This window comes from Dunckerocampus dactyliophorus, chromosome 7 (genome assembly GCF_027744805.1).
Source record: "Dunckerocampus dactyliophorus isolate RoL2022-P2 chromosome 7, RoL_Ddac_1.1, whole genome shotgun sequence".
NCBI classification, from domain to species: Eukaryota; Metazoa; Chordata; class Actinopteri; order Syngnathiformes; family Syngnathidae; genus Dunckerocampus; species Dunckerocampus dactyliophorus.
The window spans coordinates 19,768,214-19,788,884 of record NC_072825.1 but is presented as its reverse complement, the minus strand read 5'-3'; the positions used below and the strand labels follow the sequence as shown (position 1 = coordinate 19,788,884).

Sequence of the window (20,671 nt, the reverse complement as noted above, 5' to 3'; positions counted from 1 at the left end):
ATGAGAAAGTGACCCCTTGAAGGCAGATGGATTTTTGAAGAATTACTGTTGTAAATTCATGCATTAGGACTTAAAAAATGCTACTTCAGTGCTATGGTATTTGCGATTTATCCTATGTTCTTTTGTTTCAGGTGGAGAAAAACGGCGTCATACCTGAGTGCTGGTCTAGTCGAGTCTGCTGAGTTAAAAAGCTGTATTGACCCCAGTGAAATGTGGAGGGGAGGCCTGGTGGTCAGAGAGAAGAAGGTAAGGCTGGAGGAGTGTGTGCTAGGCTTTTTTTTTTTCTATTTACTGTTTGCTTTACAGTATGTGTTTTGCATTTTCTTATCCTCACCATCATTGCCCTGCAGTATTCATTTTTGAGGGAAAGAAAAAAAACATCCTCTTAGTTATTCTTAGCATTGGAACTTTGAAACTAATTTTAGTCAGACTTACAAATTAGTGGCTGACAGTAAAGATGTAAACACGTTTCATTTACATGAAAGTTTCAGTCTTTATGTGGATATTTTGCATACCCAACCTGTGTGTACTTGAAATATTTTCCTTTGAGAGGTTTCTGCTCATCATGTAGACCGAGCTGCAAACAAACTGTGGAAATGTCTGTAGGAAACACGGCAGTGCTGCACAAAGGAGATTGATTGACAATGTTCTACAACCAATCAGAACACAATAGACGTGTTCTCCCTTAGCCAATAGGGATGCAGAACACAATGTGCGCGTTCTCCATTAGCCAATCACAACTGTTGTGACTGTGTTTAGCGGGCTATGGGAGCTTTATTGTGGATTCCTAATATGCTCATACAGACATATAAACACATACTGAGACGAGGGGGAGAATCAATAGATCGTTCTAATACACCACAAGGATGCAGAACACAATGTGCGTTCATACGCTGTTAAAAAAAAACATGCATAATTGCACCCAAAAAAAAATTTAGCGAAACAGCGAGGCAGCGAAAGGTGAACCGTGATGTAGCGAGGGAAGACTATATACCAAATTCCTATAATATTGGTTGGGTTATACAGAATTGGACAATTGTTGACTGCCTGTTATACTTCACACTCACAACATTACAATTGTATCTATTGACTGTTAAAAAATGTGGCAGGCATGCACCTTCTTGCTTACGAAAGTGACCTTTTCCAATATGCTGCTGCTGGTAGAAGTGAGAAGGCCTAGGCTGGCAGTTGAAAGCTGCACAGCAGGACAGCAGAGGATGAATACATTCCCAAAGGAGAGAAAAGTATGAACGCTGGCATCATACTGCTGTTTAGATGTACCATGACAACCAGTGTGTATGTGAGTGGTTGTGCGTGTGTGTGTGTGTGTGTGTGTTTGAGTGCTTGTGCGTGTGTGTGTGAGCTATAGGTGTGTGTTTGTGTGTGTGTATCCTGTACCATTCCCTGTTCTGCCCTGTGACAGGAACAAACTACTGTACCTTTACAGTTTAGTTTGGAAACTTGCAGTTTGTCTTGCAGCAGCTAATACTTGTACTTAGGCCTGTCACGATAATCAATAAATCGATTAAACGAACAATTAAAAAAAACTAAGTCGGTCATTTTGCTGGCCTTGATAAATTGACATGTGCATGCCTGTTTGTTTTCCTCTCTCTCCTCTCTCTTTACCACACAGGCTGGATGACAAGAGGGTTCACTCTGCACATTGGTTAAGTTAATTTCATGTTGGACATTGGATATTCGTCTCCGTCGCTGTTAATTTCACGTTGGCGGTTGGATATTCGGCTCCGTAGCAACAGTGGTACTTGGTAGTGGTAGTGTTAGTTCCCCTCACTGTGCCCGGACTGTTCTCTCATGGTACGGGGAGTTCGCACGGGAAGAATGTGTGGAAATATTTCCCCAATGGACCACTCATTCACAGTGGCATGTCCCCTCAGAAACACTAACCAGACCTCTCCTGAACTAAACATGTTGAGTTGGCAACCGGAAACATCGGCTAAGTCGGTGAAAAAACTTTGATACTCTTACTAGCTACTGAACGTGAGCATGAGCTAGGGGTGGCGGAAATAATTGATTCTTAGATGCATCGCGATGCGGACATTGACAATTATTAATCTATTCATAAATGCCAATAATCGATGGTGATGGAACAAAAACAACTGCACAAAAAGAACCAAAGTAGAAGTGCCGCCCGGACAGTTTATGGTGGTGCACCTAAGTGGAATGGACGCCACACACGGGAGGCGACAAATGACTGCGATTGGCGAAACTCATTGGCGGATGGTATTCGGGTGAGCGACATGTTCACATCCAGAGCGAATTGTATGAGTCTCCCACGGTCTTGCTAGTACCGGATCTTGCTAATATTGAAGATAAACTTACATAAATATCATTGTAAATGAATGTAAACTTACCCGCTGTTTACTCTGGCACCAACGAGTTCCCATGCCGCTGTTTTTTTTTTTTTTACATCTCTATATTCTTTTTTAGAAATGTCAAATAGCTCCGGGAAATCTGACACAGCAAGTATTGCGTACTGATTAGCATCCTGTCTGCTCATTGGTCGATCAACGAAACTCCCGCTGATTGGTCCTCGTCTGGGCGACAGCGATTAAAAGTTGAACATTTTTCAACTTTCTGGGATCGCGCCGCAAGCCAGCGTGTGCACAAAGACACACGTACACAAACTTTTCACACGATAAGCGATAACCGCCCTATAGCGCAGGTTCTATTGACAGTGTATGGAGTAGAGGCGATGTCGCCTCCAGTGTGTGGTGCCCATCAGACGCTACCAGAATGGCTGAGCGTAAACTTTAACCCGCACCCGCTGGATTTAAAGCGAGCGTCTGGAAGCACTTTGCCTTTCACGTAGTTGAAGGTAAAAATGAGCTGGACAAGAGCCAAACAATATGCAAGCTTTGTAATAAAAGCTTAAAATATTTTGGGAACACAACAAATATGAGAAACCACATAGCACGTTTCCACCCGAACCAGGAGGAAAAACAGCCAGCTGAAGTTGCTGCCAACAAGAGAACCATCGAGCAGGTGATAACTCATTTTCCACCCAACTCGGAAAAGGTGATGCAAATCACAAAGTCAATTGTAACTTTTATTGTGAAGGATTTGTGGCTGTATTCGGTTGTTGAGAAGCAGGGCTTTCTTTCGTGCTTTGTTGCACACTTTGGAACCCAGATACAACGTCGCATCGCAACATTATTTCACTGACACTGCAATTGGAATGGGAAATATGTTGGTAGATGTAACATTCCAATTATTAAAATATGATGGAATTAAATGAATCTGTTTCATGTTTATTTTAAAAAGAAAAAAATTATGCATGAAAAAGTTGACAAACTGTTGATCACAAAAAAAGATGCATCGATATGCATCGATCATCCTTTTATCATCGTGTCGCAGGCCTCTGAATCGTAATCGCATCGAATCGTGAGATGGCCAGAGATTCCCACCCCTCGCATGAGCTCACGTAAAGCAATAGCCAGTATAAGCTAGCTGGGTTAGCTTGGTTTAGCAGAGCATGCTAATGCGGGTGTGTGTGCGCTTGTGCGTGTACCACTCAGGCTGTATGAGTTGTGCTTTAGTGCTTGTTAATGTAACCCAGCATTTTAGGTTGGCCGCTGACTTTGTGCAAGTTATGTGTGAAATAGGAACAACAGCCACAGCTTCGGAGGCACTCAATAGCTATCTCACTATCTCACAAGCACATTTTCAACACACATCACACTTCACACTTCCGGCTTTCAAAGTAAGAGCGGCGCACATCCTATCTAATAGTGGTAATAAAACAAGAGTGTCATAAAATTAGCTTATATTAATAAAGCTATTACAATTGCATCTGGCCTTGTATTTAAAAGCTCTTGACATTCCAATTACAATGTTAAATAGTCTTGAGAAACTAAAGTTTGTTGCTTTTGTTGTGATGTACTCGTATTATTATGCCATATAATTAATGAAAAAAAAGGTCTCAAAAAATGTTGTCAATAATATCAATAATTGACAATAATTTGTAGGACAATTATTGTTCAGCAAAATTTGTTATCGTGACAGGCCTACTTGTAGTCTGTTGAGGGAAAGGAATTGAAAAATTTCTTTCATCAATAATCTTTCATCAATAAAAGACAAAAGTAAATGAGATTGGGGGTGAAAAATAGAAATGATCAACTGCTTTTATATTCATTTTAAATTCATTATAGAATGACTAAAGAATGCATGTTTCCCACAGTTTCACAATATTTCGAGAAGAAATTACTGTGTGTGTATATACACTGCTCAAAAAAATTAGAGGAACACTTCGAAAACACATGAGACCTAAACTGGGGAAAAAAATTATCTTGAATATCTTTCCTGATAATAAGTAGGTATCAATCCTGCTGAGGATTGAAGGACCTTCTACGGCCCTGTCCAGCTCTCCTGGAGTAACTACCTGTCTCCTGGAATCTCCTCCATGCGTCCAGGTACTGCAGTGATGCCCTGGTCCAGATCTGAGAGGAGATCCCCCAGGACGCCATCCGTAGTCTCATTAGGAGCATGCCCCGACGTTGTCAGGCATGCGTACAAGCACGTGGGGGCCACACAAACTACTGAGAATCATTTTGAGTTGCTACAATGACATTTTAGCAAAATGGACCAGTCTGCTGCATAATTTTTTCACTTTCATTTTTGGGGTGTCTTTGATTTCCCCCCTCTATAGGGTGATCATTTTCATTTCTATCAAATTATGTGGCATCATTTTGTTACTAATACATCACCCACTTATTATCAGGAAAGATATTCAAGATAATTTTTTCCCCAGTTTAGATCTTATGTGTTTTCCAAGTGTTCCTCTAATTTTTTTGAGCAGTATATATATTTTTAGCTATCCTAACAAAATGTTTATTGCCCTATTTAAAGGCAACAAAAGTGGAAGAGACAGCTGGAAATGAAAGGCAGGTTGAAAAAAGACAAGGTTCACAAAAATAATAAATATACTTATGGTCCACACATTTGGCCTGATTATATTTTAAACAGACACAGGTAGGTTCTCATAATTACCACAACATAAAGATGCTCATAATTTCTAATCCTTTTGCTCTTGTTTTAATGCTGACCCATGTCTGTGGTCTGTGTAGCATTCAGTTGTATCGCTCCCTTGCTCTACCGTGGTTTTTCAAAAATGTAAATTATCGCTGTTTCATGGTTGACTATGGCATATTATTACTCAAAAAATATTTATAGGCAAAGGTACGCAGTATTCTGGCCACGAGGCGTCAGTAATGTTCCGTTATTGAGACATGACATTATATTACCACATGGAGTCAGCCATGGCATGTCCAACATGACAGAGTAAAAAGAAGTTCTCCTCCCATTCAGTGTGGAAGTGGTAAGTTTTTGGCCTCTTTGCCCTTCTTCCCACTACATTGTACACAACAAACTTGGTGTTTGTTGTTTAGGAAGCAAACTATCTTCAGTTGCGATGTGTGTGATTCTACTGTACTCGACTGTATCTGATATATTTTTTTCCTCTTTCTTTGTGTGCGTTTGACTCAGTACATGTCAGAGCTACGTTTCGATGGCTTTTGTTTGCGCTCTTCAGTGCATAACACATCAAGGTCCAGTCTCCCGCAAGACGCGTGTGCCACTGCAGACCGCAGACTACACTCTGAGGTGAATTATCAACCTTTATTCAGTCTTTTAGAGGAACTGAAAAATTATTCCTGAGCTCCAAAACACTGAACCATTTTACTTGTGGGCTGCCTTTGTCGGTACTTTTGGAGTAATTTTTCAGATAAGCCCAGTTAAAGCAATGCCCCATTCTGTTTTTTAAACTGTTTCCTGCCTGGTGAAAACAATCTTCGAGTAGAAAATAAATTGGTTAAGATAGAACATAAGTAAGAAAGGCCCACCCCCTACGCTTGTACTGTAATCCTGGTGTGCATTTCTGTGGTAAGCAGCCCCTGTGTTTGTTTACAAGGTGGAGGATGTGTGCTGTGCAAACGCAGTGAATTTGTTTAGAGACACCACTCGGTGTGAGACAAGGTCTTTAATAACAGTTGGTACAGCGCTGCACTGTAATGAGCTTTCTGATGTAGATTAATAGCCATAACAATGAAATACAAGGGGGATGCACATGAAGTTATGGCTAGTATGGGCCCACACACACACACACACACACAAACATATACACAAAACTATATAGTACTGTATGTGTCTGTGACAGAGAGTGAGTGAGAGAGGGAGAATGCTCAGAGCTCTGATGAAACAGATGGTGGGGATTGTATTGGCAGAAAATAAAAAAATAAAATACTGAAGGACAGCATAACCGTCTCCACACTGTTGGAATTACAAACTCCTGTACTGTATATTGCAGGGGTCACCAACGTTTTTCCTTGTAAGAGCTACTTTTACAAAATGAAAATGGCCAAGAGCTGCTCATTTTTGTAACATTTATTTTCAGAGCTTATTTTAAACCCAAACTAAGCGAATATGCTTGTTTTACCAGAACATGAACAAAATGCTGGTGTCCACAACTCACATTTTGTATTTCAGAATGTTCTTTCATTATTAACTGAAAACCTGAATGAAAAGCAGGCTTGCGGGCACCTCATGTGGTCATGGGGGGCTACCTGGTGCCTGCGGGCACCACGTTGGTGACCCCTGGTATATACAGTATAGTAGACTACGCATAGACTACATCACAGTCACGCCTTTTCACTCACAAATATATGATGACTTCAGTGGTCCACACACTTTCACTGCTGTTCATATGGGAATAGTTTTATCATAGCAGTTTGTGCTGCAGTAATGACGGATCACATGCTATTGCGTTCACACATCCGCCAATCAGTCTTTGTTATAAGAAAAACACCTATGCAGGGCATACAATAAGAATGAAATTGAAACCTAAAATGTGCAGTAGCAGTAAATTGGTAGAAACAGAAGAAAATGTTTTGTTTTCTTATGTTTTCTAGAGCACAATGCAAAATATAAATAAATTGTTTTGTTCAATGAAAAGGCAGCCAATGCCAGCGATCAGAAATATATTTTGAGCCTCATCAAACAAACTGTGGTACACTGAAATAAGTACTTTGACACGTCAGCATGAATCCAGTTTTCAAACTTGACCCGTGACAGCACTCTTAAAAGAACACTTCATTACTGAAAATAACATGCAAGCTTAGACATTCAGCACAGAATATATTATTTGACGTGCTTGTTTAAAACCCAAGTGTGTTTACTGTACATGTGTATGTGTGATCTTTATTCAAATAAACACCGTAATGTTACATAAAAAGACTGATATGGTTAATCGCTTCCCTTACAATAAAGTTATGTAATGCTTTGCTGTAGGTCTGCAACTAACGACTATTTTATTAGTCGATTAATCTGAAGTTTGTTTTGATTAATTGAGAATCAGTTAGGCAGACAGATCTAGACAGACCAAATCTATATGAACCAAAGTCAAACAGTTCGTGGTATGGTCCGCAACATATCAGAAAAGAGGGGGTTTAGACCGTAGTTTTACTCTACTGATGATGTGTTGTTGCGATCGTAATTCTAAAAAAATATTCACATTTGTGCAGCTGAAATCAGAGGATATTTGCATTTTTAAACAAAAAAATGATTGATCGAATACCAAAATACACTACCGGTCAAAAGTTTTACAACACACCAATTTCTCTGGAGGAAAAGCCTACATTTTTAAGTGTTAAAATGGTCTGTCTCTTTTCCATTGTTAATTCCCTTTATTTTTTTTATATTTTTGTAGAAACAAATTACTTTCTCCAGCACAATGCTGTTCAACTGATGTTCACAAGGGTATAGTACCACAGTGTGTTCCGAACCCAGTTTTGATGCAGACAGAGGAGGTAGTAAGTACTCCAGATCTTGGAACACCTGTAGGAATTAGTTGCACCAACTGCCAAGGCTTGATCAACCTCCATTTCTGCAGAACAGCTTTAAAGTGTTGACCCATATTGTGGTCCCTGAAACAGGCCTTTTTGTATAAATCTGAAATACAAATATTTTTCAGCTTTGGGTAACTTTACCTTTTTTTTTAACCTATGGCAATTCACCACTTACATTTGTACCATTTCAAGCTATTGATTAGACTTGAACGACTTGAATTTCAATAAATAACTGGAAAAATTGGGGTGTTCTAAAACTTTTGACTGGTAGTTTAGGTGTTAATTCATTGCATAATTGATTCATCACCAATTTATCGTTTAATTATTGCAGCTCTACTTTTTTTTGTATTTATTTATAATCATCAGCTTTAATCAATATCAGTAAGTCAAGTAACATTGTCCAATTTGGGTTTTTGAATGGAATTACCAACACATACTTGTACAAAGAAGGCTTTTAAGACGTTGTATTTAATGTATATGTATATGTTATTGCGAGTGAGTTTTAAGAATCATCATGATTTGCTCCTTACATGTTTGTGCAAATGATTATTAAAACATTCGCAGACAATGTTGTCATTACTGTTGCCATTTTCTCTATTTATGCAGGTCTTCCAGTACTATTCACCAGTTTTGGATCTGCTTCATTTGGTGACTCTCTCAGACCTGCCTTGCTTCCTGATGTCCAACACCCAGTTAGAGCTGTATCCTCATTTCTCAAGTCTCTGTTTCCATAAATCAGACTATGACATCCGCCTCTGTTCAAAAGTGAAATGGTGCAATATTACAACTTGAAGTTACACTCAGTTTTAGATGTACTGTATACTGTATATTTGTATATAACTACCGTATGCAAATCTGGATGGCCTTTAAAAAGTAAGAAGACACTACAAAGCCTTACAAACGAGCACCTCCAGGCTCAAAAACAGCTTTTACCTCAGCCCCAGAGCAATGACTGAACTCTGTAAAACACTGTCATGCTGCCACCACCCCCTCAACATCATCATAACCACAACACTTCCTCTTAAAGGACGGACTTTGCCATAACATCTGTAGGTTTCTGCATATCTCTTTATATAGTCTCTGTATTTGACACACAATATAATCTGCTTTTGGTGAATAACATTCAGTATTATTTACATAATACATTTTGGCATGTTTAGCGTATCAAATGAAGCCAGTTCTGAATTAATATCAACCTCTTTTGTAGTGCCTTGTCAATTTGTTAACATAGTATGTTCATTAACACACAAAAAAATCAGAGACCTCTCTGGGCAGTCTGTGAAGAGTAAACTTCTTTTGGACCAGCTTAAGTCACTGCGTGGAAAGGTATTGGCCTCAACACTGTCATTTCATCACTGTCACAACTCGTCATACACAAATATATTTTGTTGAAGGAAAGGTCATCAGCCTGGGGCATCGTGTGTGAATCGAATGTATTTTTTATGTCCTCAGGTAGGAGCTTTGTTCAGCCTGTCCTGTGTTGTCACCCCGATCGCGCAGACGCCAGCAAGCCAAATCAGCTCCGAGCGCTGGAGAGAGTCTCTAGCCAGGCGTCCCAAGTCCTTACCCAGTAAGTCCTTTCATTACACCATTAAATAGTGAGTCATATCTCGCATACAGAAATAAATTGGTAACAAGAGTTACATCTTTACAGATGATAATGCCCGCTTTAATGTATTTTTGTGGAAATTAGACTGCAGCAGACATGTATTTTATGTTATTGTGTGTTTCAGAGATGATAAACATGGAACTACAGCCTTATGTTTAACATTCATATGTTATTTTGCAGTACCTGATGTAGATGTCAAAGGTGAGAGTGCTCACTACTTCCTATTGGTCCAGGGCTCAGATAATATCAGGGACGGTGTATGTACAGTCAAGGTGTTGCACTCCGACACTCAAATTAATGGCGCGGCTGCCATGGCAACAGTCTCTGGGATGCTGGGACAGAAGCTGCTGACATCATCAGGTATATTATCATGCATTTTTGTGACTCATGCAGACCAAAACCTTGAGCCTTTAGCTTGACAGTTTGAAAAGGAGAGAGTGAATCACAAAAAATAAACAGTTACTGTAAATTCCGGTATATAAGACGCTACTTTTTTCTTAAACTTTGAACCCTGCGGCTTGTACAGCGGTGTGGCTGAATTCTAATCTCGTGACATCTACTTTACTTCAAAACTACTACTAATTGTTTAAATACTGTGCCGCTCACAAGTCAGTGAGGAAAGGGTAGGTCTTTCTTTGGCAGGAGCGAATCACGAGAGTGTCAGTGCACTGACAACGAACTTTACAAGCCATTGGAAATTGCAGGAGGTCGTTTTATATATATTATAACATAACAATATAACAGTCAGACTCACTGTGTCACCTTACTAAAAACACTAAACTCATCACACAGTAACTTAACAGACAAAAGCTATACCTGACAAATACATGCAAAAACATGTAGCAATACAAGTTTAAAATGAAATAAACAACTCCCATAATGCATTACATCTGAGCAACGCATTCATTGGTGCGCTGCAATGACATCAGCCTCCCTCTGGGCTCCTTTGGCTCCCTCTGGTGCACAGATGCAGCATTGCAGCGCCATCCATCCATTTTCTATGTCGCATGTTATCCAATGAAATACTTTACTCAAACAAAATGCATTATGGGAAAAATTTTTAAATGTATTTTTTTTTTTCATTTTAAACTTGTATTGGTACATGTTTGGATATTTATTAGGTATACCTTTTGAGTGTTAGTTGCTTTGTGATGAGTTTAGTGTTTGTAAAATGACATCGTGAGTCAGACTGTTATATCAAGTAATGACAACAGTATGCCATTTTATGATGTGGACACGTGAGACTTATATATGTACAAATCAGTTTTTTCCTCTAAATTTAGTGGGTGCAGCTTATACATTGGTGCGGCTTGGCTTATACACCGGAATTTGAGGGATTTGCGTATCGCATGACTTGTTCACTAAAGGCCGCTCATTCGCTTTCATTTTATTGCCACAATTGGCTGACTTATGATATATGTGAGATTCTTACACCTTATTTACCAATATATTGATAAGTTTCACTTGTTTCATGAATCATGAAGGGTTTTTAAAGAGCATGGCAGATATGTTTACGATAGACGGCCACAGTGCTGGGTCCTGTGAAATTAAAATGCGTACAAAGAAAGGATAAAATGTCTGAATAAAGTCAGAAACATCATGAATTTTTTTTTTTTTTATCGCCTGTGTGTGTTACAACCTGCACACTCATCTACCGCTGTGCGAAAAGAAACCAACATCTGTAAGTCAATAACTTCTTGTTCTGTTGTTAAATAAGGTTCAAAACCATGAGATAATGTCACACATATCGCAAAACCAAAAAGCTCAGTTGTATTGAAAATCACCCCTCTGGCCGTAGTTTTGCGTCATGGACAATTATGCAAATTAGATGATGACATCATCTACACCCCGCCTCCCTATGCAACTCAGCGCCATATTGCAGCAATATGGAAACACCGGTAGTATACTTGTTAATGTGGTCAAAGACAGTTACGTTTTCCTTTTTGCTTTCTCCTGCACTCCAGGTCATCTGATATGCAGTGGTGTGAAAAAGTGTTGGCCCCCTTCCTGATTTCTTGTTTTGTTTGTCATACTTAAATGTTTCAGATCATCAAACAAATTAAAATATTAGTCAATTACAACACAATGTAACACAAAATGCAGTTTTTAAATGAAACTTTTTATGATTAAGGGAGAAAAAAAATCCAAACCTACATGGCATTGTGTGAAAAAGTGATCACCTCCCCAGTGAAAATATGACAACTGAGATTAATTGACAGTCTGGAAAAGGTTATAAAGCCATTTCTAAACCCCGAGAACACAGCGACGACTCATCCAAGATGTCACAAAAGACCCCACAACAACATCAAAAGAACTGCAGGCCTCATTTGCCTCTGTTAAGGTCAGTTTTCATGACTCCACCATAAGAAAGACACTGGGCATGGCAGAGTTCCAAGATGAAAACCACTGCTGAACAAAAAGAACATTTAGGCTTCTCTCAATTTTGCCAGAAAACATCTTGATGATCCCCAAGAACTTTTTGAAAATACTCTGTGGTCTGATGAGACAAAAGTTGAACTTTTTGGAAGGTGTGCGTCCCATTACATATGGTGTAAAATTTCAGAAAAAGAACATTATACCAACAGTAAAATGTGGTGGTGGTAGTGTGATGGTCTGGGGCTGTTGTTTTGCTGGACCTGGAAGACTTGCTGTGATAAATGAAACCATTAATTCTACTGTCAACCAACAAATCCAGAAAGAGAATGTACGGTCATCTGTTTGTAACGTCAAGCTGAAACAAACTTGGGTTCTGCTGCAGGACAATGATCCAAAACCAGTGGTGGCTGCTGGTCGTTCAAGGAGGGGAAGCTCATTTTTTTCGCCCTACATCATAAATGTATTTATTTATATGTAAATACTAGTATTTACCAAGATATGCAGCTTGCTAGCAGCTGGAGCTGCTTCGCAAGGCTACTGTGTGACCAGCTGTGAGTGTGAGTGAAGTGGTGAAAAGCTCTGCATCTGCTGCTGCTCGTTGGGGACGCTCAGCGTCCAACTGTGTAAAAGCGCTGTAGCGCTGTGGGGAGAAGCAAGCCGTGTCAGTTACCTGTGATAAGTAGCTGATTCTGAACAAAAGATGAATTTGTTTTAGCGCATATTTAGTCAATGAAATGTACACACAGCAGTACATATTTCACCGCTTGTTTTTGTCAAAGTTTGACCTGAATCCTATTGAGATGCTGTTAAAAAGGCAGTTCATGCTTGAAAACTCTGCAGTGTGGCTGAATGACAACAATTCTGCAAAGATGAGTGGGCCAAAATTCCTCCACAGCGCTGTAAGAGAGTCACTGCAAGTTATTGCAAATGTTTGATTGATTGATTATTAGGTTTAGGGGTCAACCACTTTCACACAGGGCCGTGTAGGTTTAGATTTTTTTTTCTCCCTTAATAATAAAAAGTTTCACTTAAAAACTGCATTTTGTGTTCAGTTGTGTTGTCAATGACTAATATTTAAATTAATTTGATGAGCTGAAACATTTAGATGTGACAAACATGCAAAAAAAAAAGAAATCAGTAAGGGGCCAAACACTTTTTCACACCACTGTATAATGAGTTTCCAAAATTTAGGAAATAACAACCTTTCACCAATTATGGCCTGCTTCCAAATAAAGCCTCTTTGTTGTTTAGGTAAATAAATGCCCTGATATAAATAGAACGTTTATTGTATTTTTTCATGCACATCCTTACTTGCTCTTGGGCTGTAGATGAAATTCAAGGGACTTACCATTCTGTTCATTCTAATAATTCTAACCATTAATTCAACATAATTCAAACATTTTATTCAACCTTCAGAAAACCTTTCGAACGAAATAGCTTTAAATTTGATAAAAGGTGCCCTAACTGTGCAGCAAGTTTTCACTACAAATCATCTTAAAATGTGGACGTGATGATAGTTTCGCTAAAGTGAGGAAAAGCCATAGAGTACCTCTGTGTCCTGCCATGTGTGGTTATTGGTGTCTGCCGACCTTTTGGCTTTTACTCCATATTTCCCTGAAGCGTTATTTCATGCGGTGTCACATGATTCATGAGAATCCTTTGAAGAATTAAGTTCTGCCCTGATATTGGTAAATGCAAAACTGCCTGGCATTTTTCATTCTTTACTTTTTCTCACCCCAGCAGGCACTATAAGCAGCATCCTTTACTCTCTGCCCTGTCTCCAAGGAGACAGCCTGCTGAGGCGAGAGAGGAAGGTGACCCAGGTCCAGACACAGGTGCTCATAGGATATCTCGGTAAGTACGTGGTGTAACGAGCTGGTGACATGAATGAATATACACCATACAGTATGTAGAGCTATAGAGGAGGGAGAGGGGACAGAGCAACGCAACATTTTTGTTGCGTTTTAAAGATGATGCTTTTAGCAATTCTTTTGTCTATTGCATGGTAATGACATGCCTTAAGCACCTCATCTTGAACACACACCTTTGCGATATGTCAAAGAATGTACAATGAAGAAGTGACCATTCTTTCAACATGAGCCATTACCTGATTTCTTTTGAAAAATATATACTTTTTGGTTGACCTTAAATCCCTCTTCAATGCTTTATAGTTAAAAAGACAAGTTTCCACTTGATATTAATTGAAGACAAAAAGCCATGAGTCATGCCTGCTGCAGTAGCAACCATTCAGGAGATTATTTCTGAGTGATGCGCTCTGATTGGACTTTATTTTCTGACCCCGAAATGACACAAAGAATGGCACTGAAAAAAGAAAAGCAAATTTCACAGTAATTGCTTTTTCACTTTTGGCTGATACCTGTTTGCTGATTTTTTTTTGTGCAGTCTTGCTGAAAGTCAAACAAACCAGCAGATGCGGGAGACAACAATTCTTTGAATTATTTGATTGATGTCACTTGCAGAGAACGTGAACAGGATATATTAGCTATGCCAAAATTTCTTCTGTATAAACTTAAATAAATTACAAATTAAATTAGAATTTATGCTATGATTTCATTGCAACACAAATATGTATTAATTTAAACAATCTGTTCTTTATCAATTTTGCAATTTGCATTGGTTTGGGACAGTATAGTGAGAGGCGTTATCTATCCCCCTCACTAACAAATAACTGAAATATTACAGTAACATGAATCTAAATTGCATTGACTTATGTTTGAATGAACTGAGACCTTTTTCTATGGTTGCGTTGTAATGACTACATACTTGTAGTGGTGTAAAACCGCAGCCCTATCAGTGGCCACTCTCCACTTCCTCATGTTGCTTTAGGCACTTGCTGGTGCATTGAATAACTTGCAATCATTATTTTACAGACACACAGCAGACAAAGATAGAGAAGCTCCAGTGGAGTGGAGCCAGATAAAAAGAAAGTGAAATTTCTCAACCTTGAGGAAACAAACTATAGGGCAGTTCTTTGAGAAAGACTTCAAGGAGAGCTGACAAACTACAGACCTTATTGAAAGTCTTTGCGATACATATTTAAAATAGAACATCAGAGGTTAATTCAGACATGCATGTTATTGTGTTTATAGTTTGCAGTGCTAAAGAACTGCAATGAATCCCGCTGAGAGGTAATTCAAAATATAATTTGGCTAGATGACCAGGTATCTAATTATGGGGCCAGTGAGTGTACCGGTATGTCCCTTTTTTATTACTGTGCTTATGTTATTTTTGAAATCAGAATCCACAATCCCGTTTGTATGTCCAGGACAGAAAGAACAATCCTCAACATCTATACCTTCGAATGACTTGAAGGTCATTCTCAACCTGGCCAAGGAGCAATACTTGAGGGTGATCGATGCTACTCTGTCCCCAGCATCCTCTTTACCTGACAAGCCCAGCACAACCACCAATCACACAGGTATGTTTGGATTGACATGGGTACATAATACACCCTACTGCATTGTCCAAAACCTCCAGTTAATGCCATGCTCATTTAGAAATGTAAATAAATGGCTTTGTTGTAAAGAATGTTTATCTCTGACTGTGAAGATGAGCGGATTAGCATATAATGTACATTATACTGCTTGTTCAGAGTTGTGAACAGTGCACTCCAAACTGTCAATGCATATAACTTCAGCATTACATAACAATCAAAGAGAGCGCTGCCATTTATGTAGTTTCACAGAACTCATATTCTGACTCTGCCTGTAGAGTTTTACATTGCATCTGTGAGCTTGCGTAAACAATGCATTTATTAGCAATAAAACAACTCTCAGCCTGCTGCTCGAGCTCGAAATGAGAACAGGGAAGTTGGCGTTGCTTTTCAAAATGTAGCTGCAGGGCATGAAAGCCTGCATCTCAAGCAGATTTTATATCCTAAATACTAGAGTCGCCGTACACAATGAATGATTGTCCTTGGCATACACAATCAGACAAGCATGGGCAACAAAAATATATTCTTTATTACCTCTTGCAAGGAGGTTTTTATCATTGTTTGCTAGTTAGCAAGATTACATCAAAACTACTCAACTTACCTCCAGAGAAATTTGTGAAGGGCCAAGGCATGGGTCAAGGAAAAATCCATTAAATTTTGATATAAAGCTGATGCGTGGGATAGTTTCTATTTACATCAGGAAACAGCCTGTGCAATGCAGCATAAAACACGTTCATCCGCATCCCCTAATGGTGTGAAGAACTTTGTGTGAGCCTTCAAACTCACTCATATGAATCATCCCCTACATGAATCTGCTGAATCTAGTTTATCTTTTTTGCCCTTCCCCTGGGTCCCATTGCAGTCTGGCGGCCTGAACACAAGAAAATGCTGTGGTCATACATCAATGCAGTGCTCAAATTTTGGGCACTGAGATTTCTGGCCCATCTGCCAAGAGTTGAGTATCTTGACCTGGCCCAAGCTACAATGTTTGGATAACTGCTACAATCCGTCATACAGTGCAGCTTACCATATAAGGTATACTCGCAGAGGGTGCCTTGTAAGTTTGTTTTTTTATGATTGCTCCAGAGGTTATCTGTTGCCATTACAAAATGCTTTCCTTGAGTGGTAAATTCATGGAGACATATAGCTTATTAGTACTTCTTCTTATAACCTTCATCTTCTTCTTGACCTCAACTAAAGGTCCAGGTATGTGTTAACAACAGAACAGGATTTTAAAAGCTTCCAAACCTGTTTTTTTTCTTTCTAATAGCTTTTGAAACAATGTCCTTGGCACAGTCTATTTGGCCCGAAAGGAGCGTTCTCCACAACATTGAAAACCTTCAGAAAAGACGACAGAAGAGAAGGTGCCCCCTAAATTGAGCATAGTGAACTGTTTATCATGTAACCCATCAGCATCTGCTATCTTGTAACTAATATTCTGTTTTGTGTCTTAGATTTTGTCTCTTAGCCCAAGGCTCTAGTGACAGCCTTTTGGGTCCTAAAGACTTTCAGAAGGGTTTCACTACTTTTCTAGACGCCAAAGAACTTTTGAGACACTTCACGCTTGATGGCAAGCCGACCAGCGACCTACTACCGCTGGGCCTTGTTAGAGGGTAAGATAAGTCACTTTAATGAGCACAGAATTATATTTGAATGGGCAAAACAATGACTAAGGGATATTATTAGTGTTCCTCAATAAAACTTTTAGACCTTTCTTGGAATACAGTCTACATTGTGTTTTACACACTATAAATCCTCTTTATCTCCTTTTTTTCTGCAGTCCTAATGTGTTTCAGTTGTCACCAGACTTGTCTCCCAGAAGAGCCAGTCAGATGTCCTTCAAAAAGGCTTTGGCGTCAAATTACCATGGCATAGAGTAAGTGTCTACCACCTTGAATTCCTGTGTGAGTTTCTGCGAAGCTTTTTATTCTTATACCATTTTTGGTATAGTTTAATTTCTCTTTTTCTTTTTTTTTCATACTGTATAGATACTGTTTGGATAACCAGCAATCCTTGGAACGGGACCGGGCCTTTGTACGGCTCCAGTCCCGTCTCATTCGGTACGAAACCCAAACCACCTGCTGCAAAGAACCCTCTGCCCTCCCCTTTGCGCTCAGCCCCGCCCTTTCGCCTGCTGTGATGTCAGAACCAGGAAGTGTACCCGATGGGGAGTCTCTGCAGAACGCTGATGTAGCTCGACTCAAACGCAGGTCGTGGGACACAGATGGCTATCCCCGCAAGAGGTAAGACAATGAATTGATGGATTGTTTTAGTGAGTCTTAATCTATTTGCCTAAATGATGTAGGCTGGCGAAGTCAGAGAGCAGCGACTCCCTCTGTTCTCAGAGCAGTGGCAGCAGCGGTACACACCCTGCTATCAGGTCTCTACGGCAACAGGCCAGCAGAGCTCAGTCCGTCTCATCTTCCACTTCCTCTTCCTCAGCTGCTCGAAGGACATCCTCAGGTAAAAACAAATCAACCAAATATTAGCAACATCCATTCATCACTGCACAGAAATATCAACCAACACAGTGACAACTGAGCATTTTACAAGTTGATATTTAGCAAACTTAACTATATCAGAATACATTACTTCCATATAGCTTTATTTTTTTCAAAACGTATTTTCCTTTAGTAGAGCAACAACACTTTCTTTTCTCTTGGAGAAAAGCTATCCATCTCTCTAGCTATCTAACACTCACGTTGACTGCAGATGAGATACATGCGGAAGATTCACTATGAAATGTCCTCACTGTTTCACGGACAAGTGTTGTTAAATTTATAGCCATACCTTTGACGAAATGCCAAATGTGTGTATACAGTAGATCCCCACTTTTCACAGGGATTAGGTTCAAGGACCACCAGTGGATGGCGAAAAACCCACAAGCAATTGATACGACCATAAAAATACAGTATCTAGTTTTGACACATGGCTCCTGCTAGCTTGAAGTTGACGTTCTCCTTCAGCAACATTTGCAATAAAAATCTGATCATTTGCAATGCCTTGAATGCTGAATCGCGAATGCGCGGGATCCACTGTATGCATAAATACAAGTAAATAGCCAATTTTCCAAAATACGTTTACTTTGAAATATTGCAGCATCAACATATCTAATGATGGTTTACAACTATTGCACAGTATTGTTTGTTTTCTTGCAGCAGAAGTAAGAATGTTGTCTGCCCACTTGGCCCAAGGTCAAGCACATTGGCTCAAATATTTATATAGCTTTCTTTATGACATTGATGACATTTCTTTCCAGGTTTAATGAATCAGTCTTTTGCTGACAAGCATAAAACGCTGGAGCAGAAAAGTGATCATGGGGTGACAGACGATAAAAGTGTCAAAGAGTCGCGCTCCCAAAAACACAATAGGGTAAGTGTGTGTTACTTAAAGGGGCTGTTTGCAACAGTTACGTGGTTGCCTAGAGGGCGCTAACTTTCGAACGTTCTCTAAGCATTGTGCCCTCTTCCTGCTTCGACCATGCAAGTCACACCCCACGTCACACACATGCACGCACACTAGACATGTTTGTTGTCAGCTAATGATAATTTGGCTAAGTTTGGCTACTAACGCTAGCTATCATTGAATGTATAACAACAGAATGACTGCAACTTATTGGTTGCCTCTCTGAGACTGCTCTGTGAATGTGTGTGTGTATGAGACAGCTGTGACTGACAACCATGAGCGCCAGTCATCTAATTAGGGTCAAACGACAATTTCCACTTAATTGAATTTGTAATTGTGAAAATTGTCATCATGTTTCTTTTCAATCTGTTCTTTTAAACCACAAATGGCAATAAATGCTCGCCGGTGGTATTAAAAAAAAAAACAACCTGTAATCTTGAGCCATTTGCAAACAGTCCTTTGAACAATTAATAATTCTTCACTTATTATCTAACACCTTATGACTATTATTCTGTTTAAATTTGTAAATTTGTAATAAATTTGTAAAAAAAAAAAAAAAAAAAGAATACCAATAATGGTAAAATACTACAATTTCTCTGTCACAATATATATGCAGTAAATTAAATTAATTGTATCTACATTATAAGAAGAACCAAAAAAGGACAAAATAAACATTATGCAGACTTCCATGAATACAAGTTTTAAACACACACATGCACACGCTAGAGACAAAATCACCCCAGTCCAGTCACCAAATGAAAATGGTGTAACGGCTTCAGCAAAGATAAATGATGTATGTTTTGCATGTTATCACTGTGGCACCTTAACAGCTAATACAATATCAGCTGCACATGCACACCCAGTGTAACAGATGCATGATTACACACTCAATTTACTACCTGCACGCACATCGCAAGCTGCATTCCGACCTTGATGTGATCTGATGTGTGAACATTATACTAAGAGGAGATGCTGTCAGCAATCCTAATGTGTAAGCATGCGCACGTGTATGAGAACAGTTGGCACAATTCAGGAATAATGACAGCGGTTAAATCATGGCAGAGATTGAAAGCCTGAAAACTCTGCACTGGGAAACTGAGAGACACTGATGATCCCTCACTGGAATTTATGGCCACTATTGAGATCAGCTGCTGTCACAAGATTAAAGGTGGCCATTTACTTTAGGATGTGTTTGCTCTGTCAACTCCATCAGGAAAATAGTGTGTCTTCTACCTGAGAGCCCATACTGTGGTTTTAAAGAGAGGAAGGACATTCTTACCCATGGAAGTAAAACCATTTTGACATCTCGTCCTACAGAGTGAAGCCTTTCTAAAATTGCTTTCTGTGAACTGGGTTGACGTTTGGCGATAAGGGAATTACTCCATTTTACTATTGTCCTCATGAAAATGTGTGTGCCCTTAGATGCTGCAGGAAGTAGTCGCTAAAACACTTAAACACCACGGGATCAGTGCTGAGCATAAATGCTTTGAGGCTTGCAGCAAAAGACTGTTTGATATCTCCAAATTCTATCTCAAGGTTGGTGCCCACACACACTCATCACTCTTACTCTGAACTTGCTTTTGTTTGTTTTGGTCCCCCCTGCCAGGACTGCAGTGCCCGCCATATGTTGTTTTTTTTGTTACAAGTTGTGCAAGAAATCAACATTAATGGGAGCAGTGTGACTTCCCAATATGCATTATAGTTTATTTTGTGCTTTCCTTTTCAATCTTTATCATTGTTAATTGATATGGGACACTTTGAAGCATACAGCGTTCACATTGGACTGTTTTTCAGCAACATTAATATGTAATTTTCATCTGAAATGCATTTAGCTTCTAATGCATTTTCCCATGCAATGGCACAAAAGGAGCTCTGATCAGGCCTTCCCTCCACCCATGTCTTTATGCTGGTTAGGGAATCAAACCTGGTGCTCTTTGGGCACTAGCCCCATTCTTAACCACTTGGTCC

General features: G+C 39.4%; 1 protein-coding gene across 4 annotated transcripts in view; it reads left to right on the top strand.

Moving 5' to 3' along the window:
- The window catches only part of mtbp (MDM2 binding protein), a 31,784-nt gene that overhangs the window by 6,883 nt on the left and 4,230 nt on the right, over positions 1-20,671 (top strand). For 2 of the 4 annotated variants that reach the window (XM_054782475.1, XM_054782473.1), the window contains exons 7-21: positions 132-246; positions 5,503-5,619; positions 8,466-8,560; positions 9,119-9,185; positions 9,312-9,429; positions 9,649-9,828; positions 13,588-13,698; positions 15,131-15,283; positions 16,569-16,662; positions 16,753-16,911; positions 17,079-17,174; positions 17,287-17,541; positions 17,604-17,761; positions 18,558-18,670; positions 20,126-20,239. In XM_054782475.1, the coding sequence (XP_054638450.1) occupies positions 132-246; positions 5,503-5,619; positions 8,466-8,560; positions 9,119-9,185; positions 9,312-9,429; positions 9,649-9,828; positions 13,588-13,698; positions 15,131-15,283; positions 16,569-16,662; positions 16,753-16,911; positions 17,079-17,174; positions 17,287-17,541; positions 17,604-17,761; positions 18,558-18,670; positions 20,126-20,239 (1,945 nt within the window). Of the gene's footprint in view, positions 1-131; positions 247-5,502; positions 5,620-8,465; positions 8,561-9,118; positions 9,186-9,311; positions 9,430-9,648; positions 9,829-13,584; positions 13,699-15,130; positions 15,284-16,568; positions 16,663-16,752; positions 16,912-17,078; positions 17,175-17,286; positions 17,542-17,603; positions 17,762-18,557; positions 18,671-20,125; positions 20,240-20,671 lie in introns of all 4 variants that reach the window. The other 2 variants (XM_054782474.1, XM_054782472.1) reach the window with 1 other exon arrangement.